The sequence below is a fragment of the Diplotaxodon limnothrissa genome, linkage group LG7 (genome assembly GCF_057381915.1).
Source record: "Diplotaxodon limnothrissa isolate DT_005_m linkage group LG7, D_limnothrissa_male_GT1.1, whole genome shotgun sequence".
NCBI classification, from domain to species: Eukaryota; Metazoa; Chordata; class Actinopteri; order Cichliformes; family Cichlidae; genus Diplotaxodon; species Diplotaxodon limnothrissa.
In genome coordinates, this window is record NC_140602.1 from 63,142,267 (window position 1) to 63,161,029 (window position 18,763).

General features: G+C 41.2%; 1 protein-coding gene across 1 annotated transcript in view; it reads right to left on the minus strand.

Annotated features, from left to right (window-relative positions):
- Window positions 1–11,590, minus strand: part of slc12a2 (solute carrier family 12 member 2) — a 63,918-nt gene extending 52,328 nt beyond the window's left edge. Inside the window, exon 1 of the mRNA XM_085360116.1 lies at window positions 10,590–11,590. Coding sequence (XP_085216242.1) covers window positions 10,590–11,141 — 552 coding nt within the window. The 5' untranslated portion in view covers window positions 11,142–11,590. The remainder of the gene's footprint in view (window positions 1–10,589) is intronic.
- Between the last annotated feature and the right edge of the window lie 7,173 nt (window positions 11,591–18,763).

Sequence of the window (18,763 nt, forward strand, 5' to 3'; positions counted from 1 at the left end):
ACAAATATAACTGTGTACAGAAAGAGTTCAGCGCGCACAGGCAGAAATGTTGAGAGTGCAAGCAACACATTACGAGCAAGCGCAAATGCAAAAACTGAGCGAGAAGAGCTGCTATTGTGCGTGTGTGTGGATAATAGCAAACACTGAAATACATTTTTTGCACGCAGCAATGAATTTTGTTCACTCAAATTTAGCTTTTTTTCGCTCAAAATAAATTTCTTCTCAAAATGCAACACTTGCACCTGCAATTTTTTTTTCGTGCGCTCAGAATAGCGGCACAAAAATAACGCAATATGAATGTGGATGAAAAATCTATCCATGCTACTGAAATACCAGGTCCCTGTGCAAGGGCTCGCAACTGAGCAGATAGGCTAGCCCCGCCATCCATGGCTATGCCAGTAAGGAAGGAGCTATTAAAATCATAGACCGTCACTGCTCCGTCACTACTGAAAAGAACAGAGGTCATTGTGATTTTTTTGCATGATGTGAACAGATCTGCGGACGCCTGGCCAAACCTCTCCCACAGGTGGTGGACTATTTCTGGATGGAGTGTCAACACCCTGTAGTTTCCCCTCAGGAGAGCAGAGCCAAATTGATGTTCAAAACACCGGGAATGTGTGTCCCACTTAATGACATGATATGTGCTATCAGGTTGTGACTTTGCAAAGTCACAGAGCGAGTGGCTCCATGACCATTTATATGTGTTGCCATTGTATTGTCTGTCCAGACCAAGACAGGACAAATTTTCAAAAGCAGCAGAAAAAAAACCCAAAAAAACCCAAAACCTCAAAGCCAGAAAAACTGCAGTCAGCTCCAGGTAATTTATATTTACGCACAACGGACCCTAAGGGGCCTGGAGCCTCCCCCATGAAAACAGCCCCCACCCCGTCAACAAACCATCTGTTGTCAGAGTTTTGCCTCGTAATAACTGTACCAAAGGGAACACCAATAATGAACACTGTAGAGTCTCTCCAGTGACTTAGAGCCAGTAAACATTCAGGGAAATTCTCACTATATGGTTCACGTCTCAGGGAGGACACCCAACCTGAAAATCCCACATCCTCAACAGTCCCTGAGCACCTCACTACAGAAAGGCCTGAAAAGAAAGTTTGAGGCCTAGATATTCTATACTCTGAATGGGAGATGTCACTGGTGCCGAAACCTAGGCCAGATAGGCTGCGTAACAGTACCTGTGTGTTTTTCCTCTGCTTCCTCTTTACTGTAAGTGCATACATAAAATATTCTAAATATGATGAAGAGTCCAAGTCCCGCTCCCAGCTCAATGGCTTTGGAGAGCAGACACTGAAAACACCACACCACTGAAAGTGGGTGGTTTCATTGCAAACTAGTCTGTAACCCCTGCCAACAATGGTCAAGAACCATGAATGGACTGCACATGCCCACCAATCCTCCATCCGGCCAAGGGGCCCAGGAGGATGGAAGTTCAAAGCCGGGACAGCTGCACTCTCCTTGGGCGACCCAAAAAACCCAAACACGTGTACACGTCTTTCTCTCCTTGAATTGCCCCCACAAAGCATTGAGGAGAGGTGAATAAATTGAAGTGGGGGGCACTGAAGGAACCCGTGCTCCTCCTTGACTGTGTATATGGGTAGAACAAAGATGGCCATTACACAGCTTAGATTAGAACCTGAGAAAGTGTCTGACTCTCTCGATTTATTGAGAGAAGAAGGGAACAGTTAATAAGTACTTGGAGAGGTTAGAGGAGTGATCTCTGTGAGTGCTGCCCACTAAGACCCTGGCAGCCACTACAATTCCTAAGTTGAACATTTTCCTTGTGGATGGTTGGATTGACGGCTTCAAGCAGCAGCAGGTGTGGCAGCAACAGAAGACTTTTTCCCCATTGGTAGGCAATCTACAGACCCTGCTACTCAGGCAGCTGGGAAGTAGGACCGCTGAAGCCTATATTACACTCCCTTACTGGCATATCCACAAAGCCCGGGTAGGCAATGGATAGTGTGGCATGGGTTTATGGGGAAGACAGAGGTCAAAAGTCTTAACCTGCATCTTCCTCCGGTTGTTTTCGCACTGCATAGAAGTTTTTACCTTCTCAAACGATCCCCTAGGCCATTATGGCTGGTACAGAGAATCAATAATAACCTGCTTATCCTGGCAAGGCAGGCTGGAGAGACTGAGTCACAGAGATCGCTCCCCTGCAATGGCCATGCCCATAACGTGGCCACTGTATTGCACCCCTAGAGACCCAGAAAATGAGATCAGCAGCAATACACATCTCCTCCCAAATCGTGGGACTAGCTAGTTTTATAACATGTGGGTATGCAGCAATGCATCAACTTCTCCAAGAAGAATATATTTCCTCAACAAAAATGTATCATTACAGCATAATAGATATTCCTGAAATCAGAAAAACCCACATTTGTGGACTACCTTGATAGCTGTGTCAGTAAATAGTTAAGTAAAATATCCTGGTCTAGAACCACTGAAGAGCTCTTATGATCTTTGCAAGGAAAAATAAGCAAGAAGGGCCCAGGAGCTATTATAAAGGGGTCACTGGATCCCTGTGTCCTTGGCGCGTTTGTCTGTGTTGGATAGACATGGTGGTGGTGGAGCTTCCATGATTAGTCATAATGAGATACAAAGTGAGGTTTGAAAGAGAACTGAGGCTACAGTTCAACAACCCAACACAAATCCCTATTCTAATGAGGACAGACATATGAGCCTTCAGCTTTTACGTATAAATACAAAACCAACAACACAAAACAAAGACGAAAACCAACCTAAAGAGACTTTAAAGTGATAGTTTAGAATTATTGTGGTAATGTGTTAGCATGCTGTCTGTAGAGATGCATGTAGAGACCTGCATTTCTGTTGCAGTATTATGCATCTGTTTCTATTCCGACCACAGTTTGTAATTCATCACCCCAAAACTTGATGCAATTTTTTAAAAACATCGATATCTGTACAAACTGTGTGCTGCAGGAAGAAAAGATCGACGCAATCTACAGTTTGGATATGGACATTATTTTTAGCTTTATTGCAGGATGACAGCGCAATGTTTGCCATTGCACTGTCATCCTGCAATAAAAAGTGGAGACTGCTCCAGGAAGAAGAAAAAAAAGAAAAAAAAGATTACACTGTTAACACAACTTCCGGTGTTCGCAAGCACCTGCATGTACAGTATACTGACACTAAGCTAGCAAAGAACTCTGAGTGATGTTAAAGATGAATGAATGCTGACCCCAGCCAAACACTGTGATAAAGAAAGTCGTCATTTGCGGTGAAGCCAGCTGCTGCTGAACTTCAACAGGTAACAAACTGATGTCAGGTTGCAATTGCCGTTTAAAGTTTCATTGTGCTGGTTTTCATCTTTGATTTGTACTGGTGGCTTTGTGTTCATACCTAAATACTAACCGAAAGACCGCATTGCTTGTTAGTCATTTAAGACTTAAGGATATCTCCATAGCTCTGTTCACAGGTACGCTCTGTTCCACATACTATACATATTATACAGTGGTAAACATCTTCTGAGTCTGATTGATGCTGATGAATGCTCAGGCTGACAGTCCTCCTTGCACAATGATCATTGGCCGAGAGGGCCGATCATATGTCCACTCCCTCAGACATCTCACCATTGTTTGGAGAAACCTCCCACAACTCAGTTCATTATTCTTTTACGGTCCTGAAACGCTCCCAGTGTTGGATTTTCCGCTGTCTGCTGAGGGCCGCTGACGGAATCAAAATGGCCTGTCCTCACAGTGCAGAGACTTTTGTTTTCCCAATTGTGTCAAATTACTATTTAACTCTGGTGTGAGTGTAAAAGAGGTGACGAGTGAGGTAGAGGTAGAGTCCCACAAACAGAGAAGCTTTTGATAAGAGCTGCTTAGCAGTTTAGAGTGTAAATATCGGTATGTTATCCACTGGAAGAGTTATCCACTGGTTGATAGTTAGCTAGTGACCTGTGACTTGTGACTAGCTAACTAGTGACTAGCTAACTATCAACGAGGCCACTTGTCAGTGGCCTCGTGAGCGGCCACTGACAAGTCACTTGGTCTGTGCAGGGTTGAGCAATAATAAAGATATGTATTATAAAATAAGATCTCCAGCGTACCCAGAGAGAACCCATGGAAACACAGGGAGAACATGTAAGCTCCACACAGAAAAGCCCCAGCCAGATGATGGAGTTGAACTCAGGACCTTCTTGCTCTTGCAAACTTCCGATTAGTAGAGAACTGCTTGAGCTATAGACACTTGTTCTGTCACTGCTAACCAGCTAGCTGTCCTGGGTAACCAGATCCTTAGTGTTAACATAAAACACTTTTTATATATGCCACATTTTCAAAAAGCTGTTCTTTTTGAAACAAAATTATCATTTCACATCACATTTCTTAAACATTCAGACTTTCATAGACACTCACATTCTGAACAATTTTGCTTATTTTTGCACTACTGATGACTAACTGTGCACCACATGGGCTTTGTGTACATCTGTGCATGGAACTAGGCTACCACGAGTAGTTGAATCTTGCAATAGAATGCTAATTAGTCCAACTGTGGGCACATCCTGCCATACGGCTTGCATGTGCACACACAAGGGACAATTTGTAAACACTTGATATAAAAGGGATGTTTGCCAATTTTCCATGATGCTAACCATGATCAAGGGAATAAGATTTTTCTCCTTGTGAAACAAGCTCTAAGTAAGCAAAGGGAGAGGCTGCAAGCACATGAAGTTGACCTCTAAACATCTTTGACCTTTTCATCAAATTGTTTCCTTCTGAACAACATGCACATGTCCCCTCTCTAGAAATATGACACGTTAACTCACAAAGCTCTTTTTGTCCAACTGTCCCCAATTCAAGGTGAATGAAAAGTTATGACCCTTGCTGTTTTCTGAGCAGATTATTGAAGAAAACAGGAAGCAGCATTAATTTCCTGTCAGACACGAGACTAACTGGAGATGTAATGTGAGACCAAACAGCAGGGTTGTTCTGATGACAATGATGTCAAAGTACACGGCATCAGCTTGTTTGTCAAGGCATTTTTTTTTTTTTTTTGAAAAATCTCATTTCCCGAATGGATAGATCAGACTAATAATGAATTATTAAGAGACTCATAAAAAATTCAAGTTGCCTTGCTATGGCACATCTCCACATATAACTGATACTTGCAACACAGACGTATCTGGGTGTGCAAATTTGTAATGTGTATGAATTATCAATGAACAGAGAACATCAAAGACACCCTGAAAATTGAAGTGAAAAAAAAAATGACGTGGGGGCTAGTCCTTTTTGCTGGAATTTCATTGCAACAACTCAAAAAAAAAAAAAAAAAAAAGGTACTCAATAGTTTCTATGGCGCCCACACACTTGTATGGCATTCCCGACAATGACAGAGCGTTCTAATGAATAATTAAGTGTCTTGAGGTGACTGTTGTTGTGAAATGAATTGAATTAATGAGACGGTGAGTAGTCCAGATCAGCCTAATATTAAAAGTACAGAGGATGTCTGTCTCCCGAATCCAAGCTGGGAGATGGTTCCACAGAAGAGGGGCCTGAAAGCTAAAGTTTCTGCCTTCTATAGTGCTTTTAAATATCCTAGGAACCACAAGAAAGCCATCAGTCTGACAGTGAAGTCCTCTATTGTGGCGATACAGTACTATAAGGTCACAAAGATTAGATGGGGCCTGATTATACAAGACCCTGGTATGCGAGGAGAATTTTATATTCGAGTCTGGATTTAACAGGGAGCTATTTTTCCAAACCATTTCCCCTTTTCCCGACATTAAAATTCACCTCTCATGCTGCTAGTGAGTCCCCAAATCAAGGTGGGGTATGGGCTTTGTGAAGTGCTAAACTTATGTGCTGGGAGTGGCCAGTCAAGCTGTTGTAATACGCCGAGCAGAAACTGCAGACAACAGGAAATGTGGTTATGAAGGTCAATTCTGTTCTGATCCTTGAAGGGAAAAAATTCCACTCCTCTGAAAAGAGGGGGGGAAAAAAAGAGTGGAATTTTGTTGCACTCCAACAGAGCTGGGGTGATTGAGGTATCTTAGAAAGTAAACTGGAACCCACATTTTTTGTTAATGTCAAAAAACAATTCATGTCCTGATTGGCTAGTTAAACATGGAAATAATGTCTAAACAGACACTAAGAAAACTCTTATTAGCGCGTCTCAGAGTAACTACAGTTTCTGTGACAGCACTGTAAAACACATTGGTTGAAACACGAGTGTCAACTGACAGGGTGAAGTTACATAATAAATTATTTGCAACCTATAAGGACAATATAAGCAGTATAGAGACTGACAAAAGTTTGAGAGTCATGATAAGAAGTATAGAAGTATATATAATAGGATGGTTTTGCAGCACTTGCTTGTTTTTCAAGGACTGTTTTATCATATCTAAACTAAAGCATCAATAGTTACATATTCTCACAGATACATTACCGCCAAAATAAATTCAACGGAATACGCACAGCTACTGCTAATACCGCTATTGTTTTACTCTCAGCTTAATTACTGTACTTGCGTCTCACAAGGGGGTGGGGTCATTGTGCTATTTCTGACATCAGGGTCTATGTGACGCACACGGGAATAAGGAAGAAGCCAGGTCCTCTGCAGACAAAAAGCTCTTTCTCTCTCACGCAGTTGCCAAAAGGCTCTGTGAGAAAGAGACACAGAGAGGGTGTGCACGTGTGCGAGCCAGTGAGCGAGATTGTTACTACAGCTGTAAGACCATCATCTATGGCTGATTCTGAGACAAAAGGACTCCACTGCTTGTCAAATGACACACTAAAAGCCCAGGGGGTCCTTCGCTTCCTGTTTCTGTATACAGCCTGTACAATCTGCAGGGCTGTGAGGTACTAGAAACACAGGAGGGATTTGCTTCAAAAGGGGGGAAAAAAAAAAAAAAAAAAAGCTTGTAAGACTTAAACAAGGGTTCCATTGTGCAAATCGACCCTGCAACGTCCCCTGAAAGCAGCAGGCACTTTTACAATGTGTACCTCTCTACTAATCAACAACTTACAATCCCACATTTCATATCCATATAGACTGACAAAACAGCAGCACTTAACTGTAACCCCTTAAGCATTTTATCCACCTTAAGAATATGCAAACTCCTCGCAGAAAGCACCCAGCCTAGTAGCAAATGGTAACTTGGAACCTTTTTTGTTCTGAATAAACAGTCTTAACCGATGCACTACAATGCCGTCACACTTACCCAATTAACAAGGCCACCGGGCAAACAAGCCTTTGACAACTATAACAATACCAATCACAAAATACTAAATAATGCAGCTGATTATTTAATTAAATTGAACTGAAAGTTAAAGGTTCTGCCTGCCATTCTACTTCTAAATATCCTGTAAGCAAGCAGTCTGATAGCAGTTTTCTATCGGTGTGATATCCCATATGGAAAAGATATAAATCTTATAAAGTTTGTATCTGTCTTGTGTGAAACTTGTATGAAAAGCATATAAGAGTGAAAACAGATATAAGATCCCTTGAAAAATTATATAATGAAACTTGTATGTTTTGGATACTTACTAAAACAATATATGAAAGTAATGAGAAAGTGGCCACTTTCATGAGTAATCACATATAAGTTTTTACTATTTCTTTTCCATATGGGATTGTACTAAGAGGTCTTTAAGACCTCACACATACCTACACACACAGTATACTATCATAATATAATTTAATTATAATACAACATCATTATAACATGTACATAATATGCCTAAATTGCAGGATATTTGAACTTTTGACCTCTACTCTTACTTGGTCTTACTTTGACCTTCTCCGTAGCAACAAATCTGATGATGCAAAATAAGGCTACAGATTTTTTTTTAAAGATTATTATAATAAACTTTAAAAAATAAATTCTTTTCAGATATGTTGTGGAAGGTACTGCGACTCAGAATTTGACACCTTTGCACATCCTCCATTTGTGCATGACATTGTTGAATTACTTTTGTTTAGTTGTGTAAACATCTATTTATTAAAAAAAAAAAAAATGATGTGTGGTCAAGTGATGAAACTAACATGAATAAACATGTGGATCACATGTTCAATCACTTATTCATATCTGGCATCATCACGAGACGTCAGACCTAACTGATTAACTGTGCATGTCTCAGTGTCACAGCATCCCACACCCACATCCTGACTTGGCCTACCTCTGAATAAATTCGGGAAAATCTTTTGAGATTTGATGTGGAACAATCCAGCTATGCCTTCCAATATAATGGTTTGCATCAAATGTTCTTTATCTCTTTTTTTAAAATCTTCTTACAAAATTAAGAAAGCGTCACATCACAATAATTCACCTACCATATACAGATAGAGATATATCTCTATGCTCACAATGTATGATTGAAAATCATCTAAACAAAGTGCATAGGTGTAAAATTAAACTAAATAGCTTATCCATAGTTTTTTTTAACTGTTGTTTTTGGATTCAGCACATTAAAATCCAGGAGCAATAAGAGGACATGAAAGAAACTGCACATTTTGCAAGTATTGCGGCAAAAATGCCATTAAGACTCGAGTTAAGACTGAACTTATCCTTAACTACTGTCCCAGCTACTCTAAAAGTATAGAGAGCAGTATTTTATGTACAATATTCCAGTCTAATGTCAAACTTCAGCAGCACTGAGTGCGACATCAATATTTAAGCACAGTGTGTTTATGCTCTGCTGCTCTGGACTGAATAAAATCTTCCCTGTCACAGTTTCCCTTCCGGCTCTTCAATATGGACCCATAGCGCAGCGCTATTGAAGGTGCTGTTTTGGAGCTCAACATTACAGGACGGCAACACTTACTTACCTGCCTGTTCCTGACGGCCCATGTCACTAGAGGCTCAAGACTCTCAGTGGAGTTTACTGCCACAGTCAATTACATAAAGACAATGCGTTCAGCTTTCACATAGACACTTTACCAACTTTATAAGAGGACTCATTGATTGCCATGAAAAACAACCAGAAGCAACAATCAATTGGTGGAATTTCCATTCCACATTTCGATCTGGGCGTGCCACACAAACACTGCAAAACACTCAGTGACAGACATGATAAAGTAGTAGCACCAAGGTGACCATGACCTTCAAACTAAAAGAAACCCCATGATATTTAATGTTCAAAGGCTATTTCCAATCTACTGAGCCAAAGAGTGCAGCTTGTATGAATATCAGCCAACCACAGCAGCTAATTAAATTCCATTGTCCATCAGCTGATCATGCATATCTGCTAGCAGCTGTAATTCTGTGGTGTTGAAACATACTTGCCTACTAAATATTTGCCATAAAGTCTCAATATAGCCTGACTGGGGAAGACAATAGAAGCCCTGTTCTAGTTGAAAAAACAAAACCAGCTTTTCAACACTAACTACTTGATGTTTAGATATATATATTTAAAAAAAAAAAAAAAAAAAAAGCGATCAGAACAGACTTTACTTTTCATTAAGTTTCATAAGGTATACAATCGACTGGAGTGGGCAGGCATTGACAAAGGCGTCCTGCTTTAGTTTTGAATGATATACCGGAAAATCAAGTCTCGTGTCAACAGACTTGATTTGGTGCCAGTAATTCGGCACCAAGTAACAATTCTTGACTTGCAAATGTGATGACACTGGTTTGCGCTGAAAGACAGCATAAAGTTAATGCAATTTTCTTTAGACCACGCCAGTTTATAACAAAAGTTGTCTCGAAACACTTTGTAGTAAATAAAGAACTTCTACACGCAATAAAAGTGTAAGAATTCTTCTGTTTTCCTTTATCGCAACATCCAACAATCTAACCTGACCCAGTAAGCAAGGTGACTTCTCACCAGAGCAAAACACAGCATACAAATGTTCTGTTAAGCTATGGACGCAATACAAGATGAGCAATATGGATGAAACTGAAGTGGATATTTTTTTGGAAAAATGTATTTAAAACACTGAGAACCTGGGCTTTGTCATACAAGCTTGGGTCCGTGTTGGAGTTCATTGTGGTTAGTGAAAATCAGTTCGTCAGGGTACTGCTGCCAACAGTCACTTTGAAGTTTATCAGAATATAACCTTGACAATAACAGGCTACTCCAGGCCAGTTAGAGGAAAAGGGGGGGAAAACACCACCACAGTTCAGAAATAAAGTTTTTACTTAAAAATGAATTAATACTAGCAACACGAAAGTGCTTTCAGTGCGACTGTCATTTACAAGGGAAACATCTGCCATGTTCTTTAGATATGTTTGTTTCTTAATAACGTAAACAGTGACACAAACCAGCAAACACAGCGGTAGTCTGGGTTCAGTCATTTTGACCTGAACATCTTACAGAGCATCTGTCCGAAGAAGAAAAACAAAAACAAAAACCACACCACAACAACAAAAACAACTTTATCTGACAGGACTGCTGTGACCTAGATGGAGTACACGGGAAAAGCAGAGGTTCCCATCTACCAATAACACACGTAGAGCGGCATGTGATGGTTTAAAGACAATAAACGGAGATTGTAAATACATAAGGTGAACACTCTGACAGTTGGGGTTAATTCCCATTATAATAAGATAAGTTGTAGTCTGATTTCTATATGATTCAACCAGTAGTTTCGGGTGATGCGAGTGGTCTTACCTTGTCCAGCTCATCGTGCAGCTCCGACAGGGTGGGTCTGGTGAGTTTCTCCCCCAGCGGTGCTGCTGTCTGCCGGTAGAAATCGATGTTGGGCACGGCATCGATGGTATTGTGACCAAAAGTTCTCAAGTAATAGGTATTGGTGTGCGTGTCATAGTGATAGTGATGTTGCCCCCCAGTCGACGAATGTAAGCTAGTCTCGCTCATCACCGTGTCTCCGTTCTGCATTCCCTCAGTCGGCGCTGCCTCCGGAGAGTCCACGCTGCCTACCCCAGTCGGATCCGCAAAGTTCACCACCCGAAACCGGCCTTTAGCTTCCTCTCCGCTGACAGCTGGATTGCTACTCGGAGCATCTGGGGCAGCGGCAGAGGCGTCGGAGCTCGGAGTCTTATCATCGGCGGCGCCCGCAGCCTCAGCCACGAGGTCCACTTGGAAACGGCTTTGACTGGGCGTCGGACCGGGTGGCTTCTGCCCCGCATCCGGGGCTAGAAAATCATGGTCCGTCGCAGAGTTCTCCGCCGGAGCGGAAGACGCAGAGGATGGTGCTGACATGGTACAGCAAACAGAGATGAACGTGGAAAGCGTGTGGATCAAACGCTTTACTCGGCCACACAATATAATGGATGCGAGCAAAAACCCGGTTGCCACCCGTTACAAAGCGTCTTCCTATTTACAGGAAAAATGAACTCGCTGCTCTGACTGGTTAGAAAAGGCGCAGGATAGCGGCGAGGAAAGGATGAGTAGTGAGGGTAGCTTGTTAGCACGGTCGGAACAAGACTACAGATTGTAAACTTTCCGTCGCTCTCCTACTTCTTCTTCCACGGTGATAAATCCCAAAACTCACAATTTATCGTCCCTCGCTCGGGGACACAGCACTAGATCCCAGCCACTTATGGTCCTTCTGCTGCCCTGAAAACGATGCTGATATCGACCTTGCCGTAGCTCCTCCTAGACTCCCAGAGATTTCCTTGCTGCTATTTTACACACTTCAGAGGGCGGACAACGACTAACAAGAACCTCGCGAGGTGTCAGTGATCGCGTTCCTTTTTAAGAGGGAAGGTAATGTCGCGAGAACATATGACAATACCCAAAGAGTAGGCGTGACGTTGTTTGACCCCTGTGAGATCGGAGAAGAGGGGAGGGGATTTGGGGACGGGCGGGGAAGGGCATAACTGCACTGTGCCGCTGTTTGTCTGTTTGTCTGTTTGTCTTTGTCAAAGCTCCATCTACGACTTCACAAGTATAGGTTTTGTCTGTTGTACATTGCCTATCTCACTGTAGTATGTGGATGGGATAACGTTTGCCCTTTAGCGGTGTATTGTACCCAGCGTGGCCCAAACCCTTCATGTCCCAAAACATTTTGAGTTTTCTCTGCATTTATGCAGACGCATAGCACAGAACTCTCAGTCAATACATAAGCAGTCTGTGGGCCTCCTTCCTTTCTTGTTCCATATCTCTTAAGCTACCTTTGAGGGGTTTTTTAAACTATTTGAATAATATTTTATAAGTTATCAGTACATTTTAGATTTATTATTTTAATATACAATAGTCCGTAGTGGTAATTAGGGTAAGAAGTAATGAACTCTTCATATAACACATCTGTCTGTGAACATTTCATCACATTTCAACCCTTATTTCTCAACATACAGTATTCTACCATTAATTTCTGGTTAAAAACCATTTTGCTTGAAGTGTCAAGCGAGTGCCTTTTTTCATTTTTATTTATTAGGGCATTAACATAAGTTGCACAGGGCTAATAGCAGTATGTTAAAAATGGATTCGATTAAAATGATTATCCCCTCCATGAATTGCTACCGTTTTTGTGATGATGGGATTTGTGTGTCCCAGGGATCCTAAATTCATCCTGGGTGAGGGACCAGACAAAGAGTGATTCAGAAGATAAACATGAGTGTAACATCAGGGGAGCACGTCATCCTGCCTGGGATAGGGTTACTGGGGCCCAGCCCTGGATCCAGACCTTGCTCCATCGTGCCCAAGGAAGAGCGCCTGGTGGCCAGGCCCCATGGGTTACCTGAGCACTCAAAGCGCTTTATACAACTTGCCCCATTAATACACCCATTAATATAAGCATTTGTGAACACATAGGGACTCACACAGTGATCTGATTGCTTTTTCTTTAGTGTTTATGCACACAGTGCTTCTGATTCGGCACTGATGTTCTCCAAGCGTCCTCAGCTTTCCAGCTGACTGCCCTCACCTGTCGGGCAGATTTTGCTCCATGGTAGGATCTCTCATGCCAAATTGGTCCTGAGTGAGGGACTAGAGTAAGTATTTCAGAAGACCCTTATGAGTACAAGACCAAGGGAACAGTTCACCCTGCCCAGGATAGGGTTACCAGGGCCCCGTCCTAGAGCCAGGCCCGGGGAGGGCGGCCAGTGAGCACCTGATGGCCATGTCTTAGGCCATGGGGCCTGGCTGGGCACACCCTCCTGTAGGCTCACCAGCCGCCAGAGGCACCGAAGCGCTTAGGTGCAGCGTTTGCTGGGTGGCAGCCAAAGACAGAGACCTTTTCAAACCGATCCCTGGTTACCAAGACTGACAACTGCTACATTGAACATCACCTTTCTGCACCTTTTGGTCAGGGAAGGGGTCCTCACTGTCATCTGCGCTTATGCACAGAATGACAGTTCAGGGTACCTGGCCTTCTTGGAATCTCTGAGATTCTTTTAGAGATTTTAACAAAAATCCTTTTTGTAATGTCAAGTTAAGTAACATTTTTTGTAGCTTCTTATATTTGACTTAAAAAAAAAAAAGAAAAGAAACAAAAGTGTATAGATACTGTTACAGTTATGTAGAACTTGTCCCTTTCAAGACAACATTAATTAATTTAAAAAAAAAAGTCACCTGTAACCTCAGGTAGCTAAAGATAGAACAAACAATACTAACCAGTACTTCATTACCTGTGATCTGTCTGCTGAGTGGTTTGTAGTGATTTAATTAATCACAAATAGTTAAAAACCAGGCAGCCTAAGGCTGTTTTTACTGAGTTTGAGCTTGTGACTGTCTCCAATTTAGAGGATGTGATTCGCCATATTAAGCCTGCAGGTTCCCCCCGGGATCCTATCCCTCCACAATTTTTAAAAGAAATTTTTCCTAGTATAGGGCATTCTGCCCCTGCCATTATTAACAGTAGTCTGTCCTCTTGTGTGGTTCCTGCAACCTTGAAACATGCAGTAGTGCAGCCACTGCTTAAGAAACCTGGTCTTGTTCACACAGTTTTAGCTAATTATAGGCCTATTTCCAAGCTACCTTTACTTTCCAAGGTTTTAGAGAAAACTGTTTTTTGTCAGCTGAAAGATTTTCTAGATAATAATGGCATCCTTAAGATTTTTCAGTCAGGTTTAAAAACACTTCATAGCACAGAATCTGCATTATTAAGGGTCTTTAATGACATCCTTCTGGCATGTGAGTCTGATAACCACATTGTTCTGGTCTTGCTTGACCTAACTGCTGCCTTTGACACAGTAGACCACAGCATCTAATATCTCGATTAGATGATCTAGTGGATATTGGCGGCACTGCATTTAATTGGTTTAGGTCTTATGTGGCAAATAGAACTTTCTCTGATAGCCTTCTCAGTTCCGAATCATCTAATTCTTCAATTTTAGGGCCACTGCTCTTTTTACTGTATTTATTGTCTCTGGGCTCCATCCTTAGAAGGCGTGGGATCTCTTTTCATTGTTATGCTGATGACTGCCAAATGTATTTGCCACTAAAGCAGAAGGTTGGCATCTCCATAAGACCTCTCTTGACATGTCTAGACATTAAAGCTTGGTTGGCTTTAAACCTTTTTAATTTTAATGAAAAGAAAACAGAGGTCTTGGTGTTTAGACCTGATGGTCCCTGTGAGTCCTCCTCTGTTGACTTGGGACCCCTGGAAGTTTATTTTAAACCTGTTATTACTGACCTTGGTTTTAAATTGACAGTGATTTTTAATTGGAAAGAAAATTAGAGCAGTGCAGAAGTCCAGCTTTTATCATTTAAAGCGTCTGGCAAGAGTGAATTCCTTTCTTTCCAGGGAGCACTTTGAAACAGTGGTCCATGCTTTTATTTCTTCCCGTCTGGACTACTGTAACTCACTTTATGTGGGGTTAGTCAGTTGTTGCTCTCACGTCTGCAGCAGGTTAAAAGCAGGTTGTAAAAGAGAGCATATAACCTCTGTGCTGGCCGGCTGCACTGACTACCTATGTCTTTTAGAGTTTTTCTTTTTTTTTTCTTTTTTTAAATTTTTTATGTTTGTTTTTGAATGCTTTCACAATCTTGCCGAGCCTTACCTGTCTGAGCTTCTTCTAAATTATGGAATAACTTGCCCTTGCGCATTAGAGAGGCCCCTTCATTGCCCACTTTTAAAACACGTCTTAAGACCCATTTTTATTCTTTGGCTTTTGTGAGTCATAATAAGTTATTTCATCACAATTACACAGAAACTAACAAACTAATTAATTATTTTATATTTTATATTTATATCTTATGTAATTTTATTATTTAGTTCCAATGTACAGCACTTTGAGTCAGCTGTGGTTGTTTTAAAGTGCTTTATAAATAAAGATGATGATGATAGGGATAGCTCAGTAGGTAAAGTGGTCGCCCCATGATCGGAAGGTCGGCGGTTCGAATCCACTTAACGGCTACCCTGAGGTACCCCTGAGCAAGGTACCGTCCCTACACACTGCTCCCCGGGCGCCTGCTTAGTGGGCTGCCCACTGCTTCACTGAGTGAATGGGTCAAATGCAGAGAAAAACAAGTAATTTCCCCATGGGGATCAATAAAGTATCCATTATTATTATTATTATAATGATGATGATGATGAACATTTGACATCACAATGGGAACACACAGTGTTATTTAGTATGTAAATAATTCTTATTTGTGTAACAACAAACATCTCCTCTCTGGTTAAGGAGCTGTTGTTTCTGTTACAGAGAGGACTGAGGGCAAGTCTGCCGTCACCTTACTTAGTAGCTACTCATGAGTGAGCATTATTTTTACATCAACAATCCACAAGCAGCCTATTCTGACGTGGGTGTGGGCAGTGACACAACTTGTAGTTAAAAAAAGTGTTGCAACTTAGTCTCAGTAATATACTTTCAGTGAAATATAAATCAAGAGAATGAACCAACAGCTTGTGATAATTAATAGTAAAATAATGAGCCATTTCATGTCAGTTATAGACTTATGTTACTTATGTATTCTATGATTGTACATATGTGTGTGTGGGTGGCTGTGTATCTGAGCACTCGTCTACAGGCACCTTCAGGCCTGGTGGGTGTGGCCCTGCTAGGGGACTGGCCACACCCGAAACCACACACCTGCTGCTGATCAGGGCTCGTCGGAGGAGCTAATTGAGAGTGTGGTGAGACATTGCGTGAGACTCCACGAGAGGTGTGGAGTGCCAGACAGCACCCAGCACGGGGAGTGCTGAGACACGGGAGCGGAGAGCACAAATACTGGGAGAAGACACAACACGGGAGTTTGGGGAAAGAACAAGATTCTCTTCATATTATGTCCAAAATGTGTGATGGCGTTTTCTCTAATTTTGTCCAATACATAATTTATGAAATAGTTGTAAGCAGAGCAAAAATGTCCTAATTTAGCAGCTCACTAACGCAGATATCTAATCAGCCAATCACATAATAGCAGTATTTAGGTATGTAGACATAGTTCAGAGTGTTAGATTGAGTTATAAGTAGGAGATGGATGGATAGAATAACTCCAGTAAAACATGCCAATGAAGGTTATTTAAGCAAAGAAATAAAAGCATATACAAGACACTGTTCTAGGGTTCAGCCTGACCTTGTTGTAAGCACTAGGAACACTGCAGTTTAGAGGGTCTGCCTGGAGGCCAGTAGCAGAAGCAAAGCAAGTCGGGAGGCTGGCTGGGTGGCCAGCGATGGAAACAAACCAAATCACGGAGCCAGCTGGGAGGCCATCCGGGAGGCTATGGACAGAACTGCCCTGGAGTGGCCAGGAGTTTGAAGGTAAATATGTTGCAAAGTGTGAGAGCTCGTAGAATAAAAAATGAGAATGTGAATAACAATTTGAACTTGTATTTTGAAATTTCCACTTGTAAAAATGTTTCCTTTCATTTTTTTGCTGTTTCCTGTTTTGTTGTGGTAGTTGTTAAGTACTCATTTCCTGTTTTGTTTTACTAAATTCTAATAAAACATTTTACTAAATCTGTCTGTTCATCATTATTTGTATTTATGATGTCTTTCTGTGTCTCTAATCATTTCTTTTCTTTAAAGCCACACCCTGGTGTTCAAACATTATTTTACAAGAAGAAACAAGAAATGTAATACTTGAAGAGTAATTTGTTTATTTCATCTACACTGTTTGATGGATGAGTAATGTTACCATAACTTTCAAGCTGGAGTGGTGGAGTATAATATATCATCAGTGTTTGGTTTATTTTGTCTATATTTGTGGCCTTTCAGTTAACAGGGTAGTGTGACGTTCAGTGAGGACAGCCTTACTTTATATGCCAAACACACTCAACTTATTCATGGAAAGGTGACTGTTAAGCCCTGTCATGTATGTTTATGTGGAGGGAAATAAATGTCAACATTCTATATGAACATGACATTTTTAAAAATGTCCACAGACTAATGTCATTGTCATGTTAAGTGTAAAATGTCATGTCTAGAGTACATTTTTAGTCTGTTTAGTAGACTAATGTCAACAGACATTTCATGTTTAACATAAATACATGCAATATTTAACTTTTGTAATGTGGGACGTATCATGTCAATAATTTACAGGTTTGAAATGAATGTAGTTCTAGCTGTGGTTAATTAAGTTAGAGCTGGAAATATATTGCGTGGATGGTGAGATAAGTGTAAGCGTGTTTGTATTTGTGTTTGAAATTATTAAACAACAGTTCAAGCTGGCTTGTATTTTGCAAACTCGTGTGATATTAGTTAGACATAAACAAAGGAACTTGGAAAGAAAGACACTTGACTTTTTCATTTCTTAAACCTAAAGGTGGAGAGCACCAGGTAATTAAACCCTGGGGGGGGGATCCTTTAAGAGGGTTGTTGATGCACCATCAATCATGTGTGTCAACACATGAGCCAAAGTGTGAAAAGAGGTTTTTTGTAAAACCACTGTAATACCTTGCCTCACTCTATTGAGGTCCCCTCTTGCAAGATGTGAGTGGGGGTTGAGGCGCCTGGGAAGAGATCTAAAAACTCCATTGTAGGTGGCTGATAGCTGGTGTCGTAAGCCACCACCTCTGTCCAATAATGTTTATTTGTAATGGCCTCTTTTACTCCTCTTTCAAACTATCTATCTTTTGGTCCAAAAATGTGACCACTGACATCCTTTAACAAGTGACCTTTATCCTTCAGTTGCAGGATTCACCAATAACGTCTGCAAACTTACGTTGAATCCAGATGAAAGAATAGGGTCATTTCATGTGGTCTCACTCTTTACTTTTATCCCATCAACTAAGGCAGTTTAGAATGTCAGAAATTGACTACATTGTTAGAACTCGGTCTTATCCCCAAGTATTTTACAGCAAGGATTTCTACAGACAAAAGCATGGCTGTGTCATGTTATCTCCAGAATTAACCATTATAGCCAAGTAAAACTCTTAGCTCTTTCAAAGGGGTAGCACTTAGTCCTTGTTACAGATGTGTGAATAGCACCTGCATCAAAATCACTACAAACCAGTGTTAAAACCTCCCAATTCTTTCGATCTTTGGGCTGAAGGAAGGACAATACTCGGTGTATAAATGCTCAATCAACTATCATTTATTCCATACAATTCAACACTTTATGAGCATAAACCATCCAGATGGGGAGACATGCATGCAGAGGGACACAGCAAATCTCCAACTGGTGGAGGGTTACTCAAGCTCTTGTAGCCTCTAGTGGCCCCCACCTAGTCATAAAAAGCCTAAACTTACGTACCCTCTAACTCTCAGTGAGCCTGTGTTATGACCTTGGCTCCCTGCCTATCTGCTTCCAACAAGGGGGTGAAGCTCCTGTTGAATGTGCTTTGTGCTCTCTGCACACAGTATTCTCTTCTTAACTCAGCAGTATGAAATGTCATGAAACAGTGTAACTCACTCACAGTAAATCAACAGTATAGGATAATACAAACCTATCTAATGAATCTAATGATTTTCACATTCTTTTGTAATTCAGAAGCA